Here is an 18,729-nt window from a genome sequence, read left to right on the forward strand (position 1 = left end):
CTTCAGGGTTATACCTGGTCGCACTCCTAGTGACGTAATTCGGGGTGCCGTGTAGGTTCCCGTGCGCTCTCTCGGAGGACTTCCTCTCCCTCTCTCTGCTGACATTAGCGGGCGTTATGCTGCAGCTTAGAGCCGAGCGAGGTCACATAAGCTTTTCGCCGTAGTTCCTTCGACTGCCACTCGCGGCTGCAGGTGGGGGAAAAAACTCGACTTTGGCTTTGCGATTATGCAGCGGAATCGCGACATTTTTTAATGAAGATGTTTTCTCTATCCTCCGGGACATGATAAACAACGTAAAAATGACAAGATGCAAATTCTTTTCATCTTAAAATCGTTACACTCCCCCCCTTTTAAGGATGCGTCAGTAGCTCCGTCTTCTGCATGCATTTTGTTGCATATTGTCACGCTTTGGCTTGGCTTCCTCACATGACCCCTAAGTGTTGCCGAAAGTGGAAATCTTAACTTGTATCTGACCACAGGATGTTTCTTCTGAAACTCGCCAGTTGCGATAACAGTCCTTGTAGGCGCCGGCGGAATGAGAAAGCCGGGGCGCGCCTTTCGGATACCCGGCCCCTGGCAGAAACTCCACGCCTTCCACCGTGCTTTGGCTTCGCGTGCACACTCGAGGGGCACAGGACGCTGAAGCGTTGTCAAGGGCAGGAAGCTCGTACTGGAGGCGGGACAGCCGAAGCTCTTCCTTGCTGTCCTTACCTTGTTAGCAACTCTATAGACCAGCGTCTGCTCTGTTCCATGGTTGCCGCCATGTTTATTTGTGCTGATGCCACGACACAGTAGAGGGGGCTGGGCTTTTTGCAAGACTGTTTTTCTAAGAAAACTTCACACATGCGCTATACTTCGTTTTAGCTTAGGTCTAGATGCTGCAGATGCAACGAGGTAATGGAACTAACCAAGGAGCGTCAAAAGCGCAAGTCACTCTGCCTTTTCTGTTTATGACTGGTTCAGCAATGGTAAAACACGTACAGAAACATGACGAACAGCACGATGGTGTGCTCTTGATGCTTTTCAATTAATCCCGTCAGCTCGTAGCGTCAGCTGCATCTGGACTTTAGGTGGAGCAATGTATAGTGCAAGAATGTAATAAATGCATAGTGCCATAAAAAGCAAAAATCTCGTTTTATGCACAGCCACTCTCTTCACAAGAGCCTGGGCTAAGATTTCGGACACTGGTCTATACGTGGTTCGGTCGATTATGGTCAAAGAGCCAATCAGCGTGCACCTTGCAGCATGTGACCGGCGAGAAAGCCTCGATTTCAGTATTTGGTTGCTTGCTTTTTGCTTTCACTCTGTTTTAATCGACATCTGGGTTGAACTGCTAAGAACAATGTTGTTGAATTATAGACTAGAGGCTCGTCGACGCACTCGCGACTCCTTGCAACTGTGTGACTCAAGACCTCTTGTAATCTCTTGCGATGAGAGAACGCACTGGCACGCTGGCGCCAGCTATGCAATGTCCCTAGAACTGGATTTCACTAGAGCGAAGGTTCTGCGGTATTTGCAAGATCAAACGTATTTACCACCTACATAGTTTTCGAAGCCAAAAACCCAAGAGTGACATGCGAAAAAAATGGGGAATACTCTGCAGAACTGCCAAGCATTCCACGATTGCCCGATAGGTGGCGCCAGTCTTAAGAGCGTTTTAAGGCACACGGTCCTAAGTGGTCGCAAGTATGTGAACAGGCCTTTGTAGTGTAGCTAAAGCTTGACAACAGATGAAAAAAAAATATATATATATATATAAAAAATGGAAGGAAAAAAATGAAATGGAAGAAACGGGACCAATTAGAAAAATCATTTGCAGTATTTTTTTTAATTTAAGTTGTCCTGTATTCATACCCACAAATCTTGGCAGTGTAGTTTTCCTCGCATTCCTTTATGCATTTTTTACACGGACGACCAATGCACATTTTGTCCAGATACAAATGCTTTAGGGAACGAGATAAATTGAACCTATGGCGGTGACTAACAATGCGCCAATATTTTTCTGCGAGATGCATAGTTTTCGCAGTAGTAGAAAAGTATGGAACTGACCTTCCCTTTCCTTGCTGCATATAGTCTACAGAATATTTCCAGACAAAAAGTGGGCCGCGACCAGGCTTGTACTGTATTCATTATATTAATCAAATGACTTGTAATCGGGAATCACTCAATTACTTTTGGTAATCTGATGACGTTTTGAAGTGACTAAATTACTCGTAACCATTACTATTTTTTCTTACTCCCTCATCTTCGGTTTACAGGTTTACAAATCCTTAGTCACATTTCGGGCAAAAAATGCTGCGATAAGTTTGCCTTATCGGCTTCTAAGTCTCGCGAACAAAGGATAGAACAGTTGCTCTCAAGCTGTACAAAAGGAGGCCAGACTCTTTGTCTGGACAGTGTAGTACACCGAGGGTTTCAAACACATGACTCACTGGGACGTGGCTTGTGGGCAACCTGCTGCAAGCCCCCGTTTCCATGTCTCGAGCACCGCAACGATCTCGTGCTGCCGATTCATTTCCGCTCAAAACGTAACTCTGCTCTTATGACATATGATATTCACATAATACTGTTCTTTTTACATTTGCCTTGCATTTAATCTTAATTTCGGCTTCCCAGCTTTTTGTTGTGTTAATCACCTGTTTGACAATTTTGCTACTAGGCTGCAAGCGCGAGCTTGTCGCTCAGACGCACGTCGGCTGCACAAACTCTCGCACCACAAAAGCAACTGCCAAAGATAAAGCTACGAGCTTGGGATTCTCGCCTCGGAAAATATCACCATTCAAATACAAGGTGGTCTCTCGCACTGCTGCTATAAAGATCGCCGGGAAAACAAAAACTGTCACATGAAGAGATCTTTTTTTTTTCTTTTTGCTCGAGTAATATTTAAGAAAATGACAACACATTGGCAGGTGGTGCCATTTTAATTCTTGTTACTGCATCAAGTAAGGACGTAAAGAAGTCCTATAAACAAATCAAAGCTAATGATGCTACTGGCAAAACTGGGAGTTTAAAAAAATTCGGCAGAGACACTTAATATTGCTTACATGTAGGAATGTGAAAGCATTCCTACAAGCAGTGCACCATGTCTTCCTACACGCCGCTCTGGTGGCGACATCACGCTGCCCCACTGTGCAGGTGCGGCAAACCCTGCCGGCTTCACGACGACTTCTGTGACGAAGCATTGCGTTGCTGTGCTTTGGGTTTTATTTCTGAAACTCGCTGGCTTCCATGACGAAGCATCTACGTTGCTGTGCTTTTTTTTGTGTGTGTTGGGAATGGGCCATGGGAACATAGGTGCCGCTTTGCTCAGCCAATGGGAATTTAGGTGCCGCTTCGCTCAGCCAAGGAGAATTTAGGTGCCATTTTTAGCCGGCTTCGCTCAATGAGACCCCATTTAATGCTTTCGCATTAAAAAGCAGAAAGCACGAGGCTTCTTTATGGAATCTCTTGACCCCCGCTCCCTTTTATGTTGGCCCTGGACCTTTTGGAGGTGGGCTCTCTGGGCCCCACATTCAAATCGGCTAGTACAGTGGTTTGTTGGGTTTCAAGTTGGGACTGTAGTCCGAGTTACCTACAAAAGCCTTTTGTGGAAAGTTTGATGCTTAATGTAGTATGTGCCACCAGGGCCGTACCCAGAAAAAAATTTCGGGGGGGGGGTTTTTGGGGACAACGGCGGCCATTTTGAAAGTGTTTATTGTCTTATTTTCGCCTATGAATCATGTGCATCGGTGGCATATAATGGAGAGTTACAGCAAACCGGAGAACCGGTCCCGGTTTGGTACCCGGTAGCCGACCGGCGCCACTGCGCGTGCGCAGAGGTGGAGATTAAAATCGGCTGGCTGCCAGTGCACCGACCAGGGCCGTACCCAGAAAAAAATTTCGGGGGGGGGTCAAAACCCCCTATCCCCCCCCCCTGGTTACGGCCCTGTGTGCCACTTTAAAAACTGTTCAAACAATCCACCCATTCCCTTTAGAAAAAAAAAAAAATTTAAGTTCGGCTCAAACTTTTTAAAGCACCTCTACACTCTGACGCCCACAATATAAATAAAAAAAACAGGATGTCAAAACTTGGGTGTGACCGAAAAATATGAGCTCTGCAACTTGCAAAATAAGCGGTTTACATTCCATAAGAATTGGAAAGATTAGTTTGTAATTTGTTGATTCTAAATAAACTGAATGTTCTCTATGCTTTCAGCTAAAGCAGTGTCCCTAAATCATTTTTTTTTCTTCTCAATATTATGTCACGAGTACCGTAGCCACATTAATTGCGGCTCAAAGTTTGGTTTCGGGCATCTATGGCAAAACAAATTATCTCCTGGAGGGATGGCAACATCAGCTGTAAGGCCCCGACGTGACGTCACCGTGGTGCTGCAGCATGCAGTACAACTAAGGGGGATCGGTGGCCGAGTGGGCTAGCGCACACCAGCTCTGAGCACGTGGAGCAAAAGCTTGTCCTGCAGAACCCAGGGATCCTGGGCTCAATCCCCACCTGTTTGTTTCGATCTGGATGAGTATCGTACCGGCGTGCGGTCGTGCATCACTACTGCGTGGTGCACGTTAAAGACCCCAGGCTAGCGGTTGTACTGCACTGGCTAAATTTCTCATCTACAGCTGGGAGACTCGTCGCTCGTTGAGGCAGACCAAGTTCTAGGCTGCATAAGCATACACACAGTCCAATTATTATTATTGCAGTAAGACTAACATTGGGTACAACCAATCTCCACCGCAATGCGACGTAAGAGCTAGCTAACCCGCTCACCGCCTGCTAAAGAGCAGCTGATCGCATCCCTAAATTTTTTAATTTTTTTTAATGGGGATTAGTGGTTGAGTGAGCTAGTGCACACCAGCTCGGAGCACGTGGAACGAAAGCTTGCGCTGCAGAACCCAGGGATACTGGATTCAATTCCCACCCTGCCCCGTTTCGATCTGGATGAGCATCGTACCAGCGTGCGAACGCGTATCACTACTGCGGGGTGCACGTTAAAGACTACAGGTTAGTGGTTTGTACCGCACTAGCTAAATTTCTCATCTACAGCTGGGAGACAAGTCGCCCGTAGAGACAAAGTTCTAGGCAGTATAAACATACACAACACCTTTTATTTTTTAATTGGTTTTATAATATTTATAAAACTGATTTTTGGCTGTGATCATATTCCGTGCCACTAAAGCAATACCAGTCATTTATTCTGGTTTCGTTTCCAACCAGAGTTGCCCTTTAAAAAAAAAAAAAAAGAATTATTTAAAAAAAAATGAAAGAAAAAAAAAAAAGAGTTGGAAGTGAATTTTAGCGTATTTTTGTTCTGTGAACTTGCACATTGCAAGCCTTTGACCCGAATGTACCAAAGGACGTAAATAAAGCTGAAAAACCAACCGCTGAGTGCAACGTCATACCCAGAGGCTTCAGCTGCCTTGCATGTGCGGCTTGTGAGGGAATGTGTGCAGGGCTTTTGACTGCTCAGGTAAGGCTAGCGCAAGACAGGAATGTTGAGATCTTTGTGTAACATGTCACGATTCCCTCCTCACACCAAACGCGATGTAAAGGAGGGGCTTCAGAGCTACTTTGAAAGCGCTGTTGTGGCTACCTGGCACATCAATCTGAAATATAATTTTGATATTCGTAATCCTGGAGGCCAAATAGAGACAATTTAAGTACTTTTTCCTCATATACAGAACCACGTCAGTTTCCCTTCAAATAATCGAGCAATCTATTTGAATACTTTCTAACCAGGAGTAATTATAATCGATAAAATTTTTTTTTTTTGGTAATGACCGGCGTCGGCCAAGAATAAACGAGTGGACATGCACTCTACTTCGAAATGACAGACAAATGTGCCTTGGTGCAGATTCTTTTATGTATTCCACATATGGGAACTCGGAACAAAAGTACTGGGGTTGCCAAGTACTCGTGGCAAAAAAGAAATGAAAAATGGATTACCACAAATTATTCCAATAGAAGGGAGAATTGCAACACTGTTGAGAATCACCAACAAGCTCCAAGTTAACACTGTACACACATGACATTGAAGCAAGGTGACAAATGCTTGAGACACTGAGAGCCCGTCGTCCATAAATGAGACTTCTTCGCACAGCCGTCAATGAAGTGTGCTCAGAGTCGTATTTGAACAAAATTATGGCATAATAGAAGACCCTAACACAACACTATTCATACACTTTCCGAACAAAGCAAGCCGTGGAAACGCCAAAGCTCGTACATAAACAACATCCGACACAATGACCGCAGACATAACCTTGTTACAAGGCAACTACCATCGGGAAACCAAGCATTCACAAACCTTTTAGAGGCCAGACATAACAAGCAACTATGTGGAAATTATTGACAAAAATTCTAAACCCCACTTCTAGAAATGTGGAACATTTAACCCTGGTGCTATTCAAGAAAATTAACGACCAGAATGTATCACCCTTGCTCGCTGTGAAATAAATCACCTACATTTCATCACGCATCACGACTGTTGCACACCCAATGCAAGACTAGACGTTTCTTAAAAGGAACATTGAAAAATAAACTGGAAGCATTAATGAGAAACGAAGGTGCGGGTTGCTATAAATGCTAGAGGCAACCAAATTAAGTACTCATTTCCCGGCAAGACGAACTAGATCCAACTCTTTCAAACACCGTCACAAATCAAGACTCGCACGGTTACCTTTCCCTGCACAGTAGAAACCCTCGACCCGGGAATAAGAATATAGTATACCGGTTATACAATAAGGCACAGAAACCGTCACACATTTCTGTGGCTCGGTGGATCTACAGGAACTGGTGGTACACTCGACACGGCCGACTATACACATGGTGCACCCAAACAGCTCAAAGCGACACGAAAATCAAGTCGAAATTCCAACGCACAAATTTGCATTTGAAAACACTTTCAATCGGAAGAAAGACTTTATGCAGTGGTGCTCTTCAAAAGCTGCACCAGGACTTGTAAAAATACTTCTTTATGCAGCCACCAGTTTTTAAACCACAACAATTAACAAGTTTCATAGCTTAATAGCGCACAAAATGAACAATTAGGATGGTATAAATAGCAAATTTCATTAGAGTAGCAGGAAATCCTCGTAAGTAGCCGTTAAATTGATATAAATTTGCGCTGTTTCCATTAACAATCCTAATAAATATTACGAGTGAATTATCACACATTTCGTAGAAAAATTTAAATGTTACCAAATGCGCATCCACTATCGACGTCATCTCTTGGTATAACAAGCACGCCAATAAGCTACAACGCTTGTATGGGGGAGAGTTTGTAGCTGTCGCACAAACAGTGTAGAGTACTTGCGAGGCAACAATACAGGAAAAAAATGCCAAGACCCGTCGGTCCGACACCTCCGTATGGCAGAAACGGCTCCATCTCATCACAGCTTTCGATCGCGACACCTCCAAACCTCGTAAAATAGATCCTTCGGGCGCTTGTTGAGAATAAAAGATTTCAGTGCTTAGTTAAAAAACTTGTGTGCACGAAAAATGAAAAGTAATAATAAAGGCTACAGGATGTATATGCAGATCTACAGGGCAGGCTATGCCAGGCAGCCCTCTAATAACGTCCTCAAGGTCTCGTAACGAAGGTTACAGATCTGCGAAAAGAGCCGCGGATCCTGCAAACAGCCACGCGTGAACATAGAGGAGCGAAGGCTATCTTAGAGGGGACTACATTGATGCACACTGACATCTAAACACGACGGAGCACAGGTAGACTCTTTCACTGCAACTACTACATCCAAGGTGTGCCACGTCGGCTTGAGATTAGAAATCCGGCAAAAAGAAAAGTACCAATTCCTCCCGGATCACAGGACCTCTGCAAGTAAATCTTGACTACACAAGTCCCGAGAGCAGTAGGGCCTCCAAGTACTCTCGGCCAACTTTAAGCACAAAAAAAAAAGGGTGAACCCCCGTGTCGCCGACAAACAGAAAAACATTCCAGTCTAATTGCGTGGATCTAGCCAACTATACATTCTCTACATCTTCACATACCGAAAGAAAATCTCTTTGCTAGCTCCACTAGCCCCATGCCGGGAGGAGGTCACAATTCTAATTTCTGGGCAAACTGTAGTTGGCGACGTCTGCTTCGTACGCGGCTAGGACCGCCAATTGACACCTACTCCGCAGAGCGAGAGACGCCGCAGACACCAGTTTGCGACCCTCGTCCGCCGAGAGAGAAAACAAAAAAACCTTTGGGTTGTCGACTGGATCAAACTAAACTTTGGACAAGCAATCGATGAAGCTCCACTCCCTCCCCGGAAAAAGGCAACCCCCTAGGCGTGCCCGTTGGGTGTGAAGTTGACGAAAGGCAAGGGCGGCTTTTCCCCTTTGAAGGACAAGCAGTACATGGAGTAGTTGGGGTCGCTCGTCACGTCCTTGCTGATGTCCAGGAACGAGGGCAGCTGGCCCTTTAGCTCGGCAGAGCCGTGAGCCGTGTACGTCTCCAGCAGGATCAGGCCTTCGCACCTGTTGCGCGGGTGGGGAAAACGGGTGTCCCGTGAACTTCCCGTCCTCTGGGCTGAAGCAAAGCCTCCAAGCCGGTCCACACATTTGCATGTGACCGAGCGTGCAGAGCTCGCTTGTGACCACCTACGACGGGAGAACATGCTGGCAGAGTGGCGCCACCTATCGAGTACCCCTGAAACACCTGCAACCTGCGTAAACTAGGGAAGTTTTTGCAGTAGGTATTTGAGCTAAAATTAACGTACCACATACGAACAAAGGTATCTTTTAACGACGACAAAATTATTTATGCACGAGATGTATGAAGATAGGAAGTGTCCCGGGCGGGCTTCTCGATAGACGGCAAGGTTGGTGGGGCTACCTCCTCGTAAACTGCATCTCAAGACATAAAAATAGCGCTAATTTGTTTTATTTCCTTTTTTTGTGTGTGTAAAATAAATGTATTATCTAAATACTTAAAAAAAAAAAAGTTTAGTTTTTTCATTGAAGTGTTTCTTTTCAGTCGGACAGATCGCAGCACTAAGCAGTGCATCGTGAGTGGCTGACCTGGAGTGGCAGGGCTTCTTATAGATGTCCATCTGGAAGTACATGTTGCCCCAGAGGAAGCAGCGACGGAGCTTGTACACCGTGTAGTGGGAATCGTCACGCTGCGCCAGCATGTTCTGCAACCAATGGCGCGCACAATCAGATCAACTGCGGAGGAGGAACAATTGGATTTCTTTCTGCCTACACAAAGCTCTGCAGGCCAACCCATTCCAAACCAATTGCATCTCATACTTAATCCTTCATCCTTTGTAAAAACAGCAAATGACCCAAACAGTCTACTGTCCAACAACTGTAAACGACTTTACTTTTATGGATTTGATATTCTGCAAAGTGCGGGTTTTGAGAATACAATTAGTGGGCACAAAATTTTGCGATTGGGAGTGGTACATGCCGCATACTCGTTAACGAGGGCGATGTATTCGAGTAATAAATTTTTGGCGATGTTCAAATTGCCTAATCTAAGTCCTCCCAAAAGCTAAGTTGTTTACAGTATGCCCATGTGGAAAACAGACGTCTCTCTGCGCAAAACTTGCGCACAACATGCCTCCCAACAATTCCCGAGCAAGCAACCACTCAAAATTTTGACATAATCGTGTAAAACTGGGAGAAATAGGCACTCCTTAGGTCAACAATAAGTGAACACATGTCCTTCGTGTATTTTTCAAATGTTACAAAAAACTGAGGGGTGGGCGCTTGTTGTGGAATAGCTGGATGGATGCTCGGTTCTTTAGGTTATGTGCAAAACAACTCAAAATACAAAGTGTTTTTTTTTTTTAAGGTTTCACAGATTTGTTATAAGAAAGCCGTAAAAGCTACACTAATGTAGTCTGCGCAGGCTAGTTCCGGGGGGCATAATATAGGGGGCTAATCGTCACAATAAGTCAGATAACTAAAATTTGTCAATTAACTTTTTAATTAGTAAAATGTTTCGATTGTAAACATGCTGAACGTCGTCGAAAACCACTAAATAAATCAATTGTAGAAAAATTTGGGGTGCGTGGGAAGGGCAGTGGTATGCTAAAGTTGCTATGCGTGTGGGAGGCACGATGCTGGCGATGCGAAAACATGGATAAAGAGCAGAAAAACTGAACGAGCGCCTTTCCGCACTAGCCGTGTGCCTATTGCAAGAGTGGAAACTAGCGAACCACTGTATTTGCCACGCACCACGAATCTTTTTTTAAATTATTTAGTCCTTTTCGATGATGCCCATCAAGTTTCTGATGGGATCCATATCTACATCTACAATTGTAGTTCAAAAGTTATTGTGAAGATGAACACCCCCTATATTATGTCCCCTTGGCTGTATAACTCACCTTCATAGTCTTTTAAGAGCAAATCTGTAAACCCTTAAAAGAAAAAAAAAAAATATCATGGAAGCGTTCGACGTCCGGGGGTGGTGTGTATAAGGCGTAAAGGCAATAAAGTTTTTAGCTGAGTTTGAGACGTTGTCTGTCCCTTTTTCTTCCTACCTCACGAGTTTCCATTTTTCAAACCCCAGTCTCAGGTTGCACTTTAACCGTTTTTTCATTGATCATACCCGAAGCAGGACTAGTTAGTACCTTTCTCTCATATATACTCTCTCCCGTCGTCATCATCATCGCTGCTTGTTTGTCAAGCGTATGTGGCGCTGGAAAGGTTGGGACTGCGACTGGCAGAGCTGGAAGCAGATATAGCCTGTTTCGGGCTTTCTCTTCGCAAGAACTTCATTAATCCGCTGCTTTTCAAGCATCCAGGCAACCTCCCATGGAGAACGAAAAAAAGAATCCTCAGGACATACAGAGAGGGAGCGACCAAGAGAATCCACAAACTCCGGAGTGCGTGCGGTAGACTGTGGGACATCCTCCTGGGCAAGGAATTCAGGACAAGCAAGGAATATCGACACTGGGACAATGTCAAGAAGGTGCAGTACAACCAGATTTGGTATGTGAAAAGATTGCATGTTTTGAGCTCGATCAAGATGATGAAACTACGGAATGTGACTGTGCCCGACGTTTGGATGTGTGGCCAGGTTGAGTCAGAGTATCAACCAAGTGCAGTGAACCCTTGTAAAGAACCGATTTCGGAAAGAACAGAAGCAATCCTGGAAAAAGGTCCCAAGTTTTGTATGAATGTAAAGCCTTCAAGACTGGATCTGTTTCCCGTGGTTCAGACAGTTGCACGGTATGTGATTCACGATGAGTGAGTTTCATTTGTCGATCAAACTGTAGGGAGATTAGGAAAGGTTATGGGGGACGCATACCTGTCGGAGAGGAGGAATTTCAAAGATGTAAACATGGTGAAGAAGGAGCTGAAATCAAAGTCTTTGAAACTCCTTCAAACGGATAAGTCCGGACGGTTAGCTGTGATCCCGGAGCAGGTATTCCAGAGAAAGACAGACACTGCTTTGGGGTCGTCGTTCAGGGAATGGAAAGGAAACTTAGCAAAGTTAAGGAGAGACATTTGTAACGAACTGAAAGATGAGGAAAAGGAAAGTGTATTGAAGAGCATCATGGCCCAATCCAAGACCATGTTTGAAATTCTTTTTAAAAGACCACAAGGTTGACATGCCTCTCCGAGTTGTTATAAATGAAATTGGCACTTGGCAGAAGTTCGCCTCTTCTTTTCTCCAACGTGGGTTAGGGCTAATCTCCTTGGATCATTCTCTATCCTTAAAGGGGCCCTGCAATCATATTTAAGCGTTTTATCTCAACACCCTAGACAGAGTTGTGGTTGAGAAGATGAGAGAGTTGCCCCCAGATGTAGGTTTTGTCCGAAGATATGTAGACAATATAATTGTGTGCACTTTTCAAGATAACCTTTCAGATACTCTACAAAATGTAACAAGTTCAGCAGCCCCAGAGCTGCGTTTCACTGTGGAAAAGCCAGAGGACAATGTCATTCAATTTCTGGATTTACGCATTCATGTGGGCAGTGAGCTGTGCTGGGAATATGGGAAGCAGGTGCCAAAACCCGTCCTATCGAAGCAGAGTTGTCATTCTAAAATTGTAAAGGCAGGGGTAGTGAAGTCTCTGACCCAGAACACTCTACAAAGGTCATGCATTCATTATATGGAGCAGTCTTTAAAAAGACAATGGGGAAGACTGGAGAGGGCCGGCTATCAAGAGTCCTTCATGAAACGGCAGCTTGCTCTACAGATCAAAGATAAGCAAGATAAGCGGAGTGTCAAGAACCAACGGGCTGCCCTGCCCCTGCCCCCCCCCCCCCATTCCATATTTTCACGCCACTTCACATAACTTGAAGTCATGTGCAGAGAGATTTGGGGTTAACACTGTTTTGACGTGATTTCAAATTAGCTAAACTGACTTCTTTTGAGGCAGGACAAAGAGAATGTAAAAAAATGCATTGCGACAGATCTGTTCCATGTGCCAGTGGAGTAGTGTATAAAATTCCTTTGGAATGCAGCTTTAAATATGTTGGTCAGGCTGCAAGGTGCATTAACGATAGAAACGAAATGTGCGGATTAACGCTTCAAACTTTGAACTCTGAGCATCTCCAGGAGTGTAATGCATGCACAGCGAACTGGTCAGAGACAGAAATCGTACACAAAGAGCGTGAGGAGATAAGACGTGTTGTGCGAGAAACTGTTCGCATAAAAACATAGGGAAATTGCATTAGCCAAGCGTTGCTGCAAATTGGAAGTGTGTCAAAAAAGTTTCTTCGACTGTAAAGACCTAGTGTGGGGTGAACGTAAAAGGGGAGGAGGCTGCTTCGCAGTTGTTTGCATTGTTGGGTTCGGGATCGTAATGGGGGGCATTGTTGGTGACTGTCTGTGATTCATTGTTCAGTTCAAGGGGAAAGGGGGTAATTTAGAGACAATCTTTTTGTGTTTCCAGGTGCTGGTGTTACATCGTCCGTGTTGAAGTCCTTTCGGGTGCGGTGGTGATGACCTTGTGTTTCTGTTTGTATAACGCCTTGTTTTTTTTATGTATTGGTTGCGGTTTGGTGTTTTGTCATTCTGGTGTATTGTTTGTAGTTCAGTGATCAACTGTTGTGGTGGTGGCGACGTTCGACGTCCAGGGGAGGTGTATATAAGGCGTAGAGGCAATAAAGTTTTTAGCCGAATTTGAGACGTTGTCTGTCCCTTTTTCTTCCTACTTCGCGAGTTTCCGTTTTTGAAACCACAGTCTCAGGTTTTCAATCATTATGTATGCATGGAAGCAACTTTTTTTGTGTGGGCTGTGTGAAATTCATCCGCGGTATTTAACACACACAATGTAAAAAGGCAAGTGCTGACAGGTCTGCAATAGACGTTTTTGAAACAAGAAATCTTGGGTCGTGTTTCCTTTTTTTTTTTTTCATTTTACATAGGATGTTTTGCATGAAGTTTTACAGTAAAATCTTGTTCTAAAGGGAAGTCTAACAAACAAAACCTTCACTATACCGATACCTCACACACGACCCGGTACATCATCACAACATGATAAAGATCAACGCAATACTGTGGGATGGCAAGTGTATTTGGGTTCTTCCAGATATGCCAATTAAATCCGTGGTTCATGCCACCTTGAGAATTCTTAGTAGTGTTTGTCTACATCTACTTCCACTTGTCTCTAAGCGCAACAGTGTATCTACCGTACTTATGACTCGGAATTGTCAAACTTTCTCAGTTATTCACTGAATTATTGAGAGTTTGGAAAAGAAAGAATATAGTACTATCTAGAACCCTAAATAATGATGACAATGTTGCGAGATTGTGATCTCCTGTGAGAACAAGGCTTATGCTAAAGCTTTCACTGGCACTTATATGACTTACTATGAAACCAAACCTGCAGTTGAGTTAACCATACTGTTACTGGTCAGATGTGTTAACCACTATACAACCCCACCTTGCTTTTTGGCATTTTCTATTTAGCTTACGAATGCACCCAAACCAAAGGTATCCCAAAAGAGGTTATCTGGAGGCACATGACGCCGCGCGTAATGCAGTACAACATTTCTGGCAGATGGTACATGCTTTGTGCACTCCAGAGACCCTCCCACTGATGATGATGATATTTAAATATTTATTGGCACAAATGCACCCATTTGTTTTGCTATGTATACAGGCATGCCTTCTTATAGAACTATGAATACACAAAAAAATGTGCACTCACATCTTCAGAAAAATGTGAGTCAACAAAAGCATTTCCTCAACATTTCTAAGGGTTTTGTTGAAATTTCGTTACACTTTTCGTTTTTCCAGGTTGGTTAATATCACTAAAACTCCCCAGGTGTTCTTTGTTGGAAGGAAGCCCACTGCATTGCCAAAGCGGGTGTGCATCTTCGAAGGGCCGAAACCGAACCCGGAAGGAAGAACCCACTCACAATGTAGTCCCTGTGGGTGATCTGGCGCCTCAGCTCGATCACCTGGCTGTTGACGTCGCATTTCCGTTGGGTGTGCATGTAGCTCCAGTAGTCTGGACAGAAGGGTACACAATGCACTTTCGAGCGAATTCCTCTGTGCTAACTAAAGCCAATTAAATAAAAAAACAAAAGCTTTCGCTAGTTATTAGTAGGGTTTCGTGTTTTCAGCAAATACCGATAAACCCCGAAAATTAACTCCCAAACCAATTTGATAAAATCGGAGAAAAACTAACAACAGAATTCAAGCTGTTCTTAAATAAGATAAACACAAGCTTCACGGGAAGAAGATCTTCATTCACAGCTTTATTTCGTTTTGACCTGGGGCACGCACGCCCCCCCCCCCCCCCCCCCCCCTTAATAAACTGTCCACGAGGCTCCTTTCTTCGCAATCACGCGTCTCATCTCGTTTCTTTCTCTTGTCGGTATGAGGACGCTTTCCTAGCATATTCAAATCGCAGTTCTTTTCGTGGGGGTTGGGGAATCCCAAGCCCTATTTTACTCGACACGAGCTCTGATAGACCCCCGATTTGCTGTCCGATGGAAAAAAAAAATACGATACTGAAAAGCTACGAATCTGTGGAAAAAAATAAACCCCGGAGAAAAAAAACAACGAAGAAAACCCCCGACTTTGAGAAAAAAATAAACCCAGAAAACGTAGAACCCTAGTTATTGGCATTTAGAATATACTTGTTTCAATTTTGGTGTTGCAGCACCATCAGCACATCTGAAGGAGCTATTTTCTTTTTAGAGAGAGCAGCGAGAGACAAGTTAAGGACAACAAATAATTTGTTCTAACTTGTAAAGTGTCCTGTGAAGCACTGTGAAAGGCATGGGCATAATAAGTACTACTTTGACTCTGAAAGTGTTTATGTAATGCAAGTTCTTCTGCAAGCAGAACTTTCTGCAAAGCTATGCTCTCGCACCCATGCACTTGATAGCACTGCACACAATTTGTGAATTAGAATATAACTTAGTTTCTGACAAAATCGACTCAGACAGCGTCATCAAACTATGTTTCTACGATGATATTAAATTTGCCACTCTCTATCCCACTGCGCCATCACAGGCAACCTATTTAAATGTTTAAGGGGACACACCCCTAGGATGGTTAACTTTTGAATCCTTGTCTTAAAATTAATGAAATTTACAGGGTAGGCTGGTGGTCATGCTAGACGGTGTATAACAAAACTTCAGAACTGTCGGTTATATGAGAAGGAAATTAGAGTAGCTTCTATGAGCAACACGCCTGCATCGGTTAGGTTATCTATCGTCAAAAAACTATCATAATAATAAAGATTTTTATTTGCTAGATATGTATCAGAATGCCTAGAGGGTGCGGCTATGGAACGTTTTTTCTAACAAGTCATTTATTTCTATAACTCTTCTCTTCTGCGAAATTGGTCAACATTTTGGTCTTCTGTGTCTTCAACAAGATGTTCACATTTTTTATAAAAGAAATCTGTAAAGTGACAAAAAAGTTCCATAGCCGTATTCCTTATTAAATTTCAATCAGGAAAAGTGAAGAACGAGCCTTCCCTGCATTGCCACTATCAAACGATAGATTGACTAAAATGGAATTTATACCAAAAAATGGAACAGAAAAAAAATGTGTTCAAAGTACTCCAAACCCTACCTTTTCTTTAGCTTTGGTGGACAGAAAAAAATTTATAAAAAATTAACTATGCAGTGTAAATTAATTAAACCTTTTGGGGATACTCTCTAGATGTTGGTGGATGTAAATATGTCATTTTTCAAAATCAACTCTTTTTTTGCAGAAATTATTTTTTTCTGGGCAGTGTCTCCCCTTAAGATTTATGTTTATCAATTAGCATAAACTTTCCCATCTTCTCTCTAGCTTGTTAATCGCTTTAGTGCAGTAATGTACCTAGTGCTTGACCAGATAGTACAGAGGTATATTGCAAAAACTATAAAATTATTCATCCAGACTTCATTTTTCCATCTGCTTCAAGCATCTAGTTAGCTCATTTTAATGTTAAAGGGGGGGTGCAACGATTTTAAGATTAAAAGAATTTGCATCTTGTCATTTTTACGTTGTTTATCATGTCCCGGAGGATAGAGAAAACATCTTCATTAAAAAATGTTGCGATTCCGCTGCATAGTCGCAAAGAAAAGTAGTGTTTTTTCCCCCACCTGCAGCCGCGAGTGGCAGCCGAAAGAACTACGTCGGAAAGATTACGTGACCTCGGTCTGCTCTAAGCTGCAGCATAACGCCCACTAATGTCAGCAGAGAGAGGCAGAGGAAGCGTCCTCCGAGAGAGCACGCGGGAAGCTACACGGCACCCCGAATGACATCACCAGGAGGGGGACCAGGTGTGACCCTGAAGACTGGGAGTGAGTTGAGGGGTGCCAGAAATGCCAATATTTATCTTTTTTTTTTTTTTACACAACAACTAGGACATGCAGGCGAAATCTGTTTTCTGTACTTTATAAGTGTCAGAGGGCAACTTCCACAAATGTTTGACTGAAGTCCAGAAATCGTTGCACCCCCCTTTAATAAACCCTGTTTGAACCTCTGCTTATGAAACACTGACGACCAAAGTGGTGGGCACAACCATCCAAACGACTACTTTTTTACTTTTTGCAATGAAGTACCATAATGCCTCAATAGTACATAAATAAGAACAGTTCCAATCAATCAGTAGCACATAGAAAAGCCAGTCTTGCTTTAAAGCAACATTGAAAAGGAATTCAAGAATTAGGCCATGCAAGTTTTATGAAAAGTACCATGCGAGTACCATGCCAGTTTTATGAAAAGAATTGTGCTCGGGCATGAAGAAGTGGCATCAAAGATATTTTCGGGGGCAATCCATTTTTGGGACATGCATAGCTGGAACGGCGTACACAACACGGCAGTCGACACAACACAAACCGAGAAGAGGCAAAGCTCGAGCACTCACTGTTCTGGCCCCGCTTGCGAAGACGAGACTGAGCCTTGGGATTTGGAGTGATCAGGTAATCATGCACCACCTCGAAGTCTTGGTAGGGAGGAAATGCCTGGATGGGCACAAGAAAAGCAATCGCATACTTTGTCAGCTACTCTAATGCTGGTAGGCCAGAAACGAAATGAAGTTTTGGAGGGCCCCAGCAAGTGACTGTAAAGTTCATTACTTTTTCACCAAGTCTATTCACTGTGACGAAATATAAACCTGTCGTGACGCACTACTGAGAGCGCACTACATTACCTCCATTTCATGCCATGTACACCCTGCAAAAGCTCTCCTATAATCTGCCTTCACACCATACAAGATTCATTGAAGACCGCAGTAATATTCAGCGCTTAGTGAAGATACAAGTGCTTACTTTGTTTAGGTTAATTATATTTGTTTTCTTAACCATGCAATGCAAGAGCACCAGCGTTATTGCTAAGCTCCTTCTCGCTAGCGTTTTGTCTCTTCTCCTCGGCACAACAGTTTCTAAAATAAGAGAGCTCGAGTTCAAGAAACTTGGATAACCTGGGGATCCTTAACGCGCAACCAAAAAACGAGTCACGCAGCCCTTCGTCATAATAAGCCTCCGTCCAACTGTGGGTGCCTCGACCAAGATTAGAAACCACAACCTTGGTAACCGTAGGGCCAATGCTTTGACCTTGAGAACCCAGGTCGCCCAGTACGAACAGAAAGCGAGCCGAATATTTCGAGTCTTGAAATGCGCAGTACTCACGCTGTCCGGGGGTAACGAGCTGACGAGGAACTTGACCTTGCGACTGTTGAGTGCCAACCGGTCTCCGGTGTCGACACCAATTCGGCGGCAGACGCTCTACAGCATAGAAATGGGAATGTACTCGTTGAAAAGGCTCGGAACTTTCAAAAAGGCATTACAAGAGAAATCGCCAGCGACCTTCGTCTCAAGAGTCCTATAATGTCTGAAATGCCGTATTTAGAAAGAGATAGTTCAAACTTGCTTAGAAGGCATGAAACGGTCGTTTCGGAAAATGAAGAAAAACCTATATTTTTATCAATTTCCCCGCTAAGTTTATCAGGGAAACTAAATTGGGGGGTGGATCACGTGACGTCAATTTTCCTGCTAAATTTAACGGAGAAAGAGAATCGGTGTATAGATCAAGTGACGTCAGGTCATGCGACATCAATTTTCCCCCTATATTTAGCGGGGAAATTGAATTGGTGCATAAATCTGGCAATGTCGGGTCACGTGGCAACAATGCTCCTTTTTAAATTTAGCGGAGAAAGTGATTTGGTTATACATTAAACCACTTTCCCCGCTAAATTTAGCACAAAAATTGACACGTGACCCGACATCACCATATTTATGCACCAATTCAGTTTCCCCACTAAAATTAGCAGGCAAAGTGTGACGTTACCTTCCTTTGACATCAATATTTCTGCTAAATTTAGCGG

The 18,729-nt window shown here is 43.7% G+C and overlaps 1 protein-coding gene across 1 annotated transcript in view; it reads right to left on the minus strand.

The window, feature by feature from the left end:
- Positions 1 to 5,830: 5,830 nt before the first annotated feature.
- Positions 5,831 to 18,729, minus strand: part of LOC8032746 (TRPL translocation defect protein 14) — a 31,113-nt gene continuing 18,214 nt past the window's right edge. The window contains exons 9-13 of the mRNA XM_029991915.4: positions 18,035 to 18,130; positions 17,272 to 17,368; positions 14,315 to 14,406; positions 9,011 to 9,126; positions 5,831 to 8,467 (exon numbers count right to left, since the gene is read on the minus strand). Coding sequence (XP_029847775.2) covers positions 8,275 to 8,467; positions 9,011 to 9,126; positions 14,315 to 14,406; positions 17,272 to 17,368; positions 18,035 to 18,130 — 594 coding nt within the window. The 3' untranslated portion in view covers positions 5,831 to 8,274. The remainder of the gene's footprint in view (positions 8,468 to 9,010; positions 9,127 to 14,314; positions 14,407 to 17,271; positions 17,369 to 18,034; positions 18,131 to 18,729) is intronic.

This window comes from Ixodes scapularis, unplaced genomic scaffold, assembly GCF_016920785.2.
Source record: "Ixodes scapularis isolate PalLabHiFi unplaced genomic scaffold, ASM1692078v2 PGA_scaffold1__304_contigs__length_218370807, whole genome shotgun sequence".
NCBI classification, from domain to species: Eukaryota; Metazoa; Arthropoda; class Arachnida; order Ixodida; family Ixodidae; genus Ixodes; species Ixodes scapularis.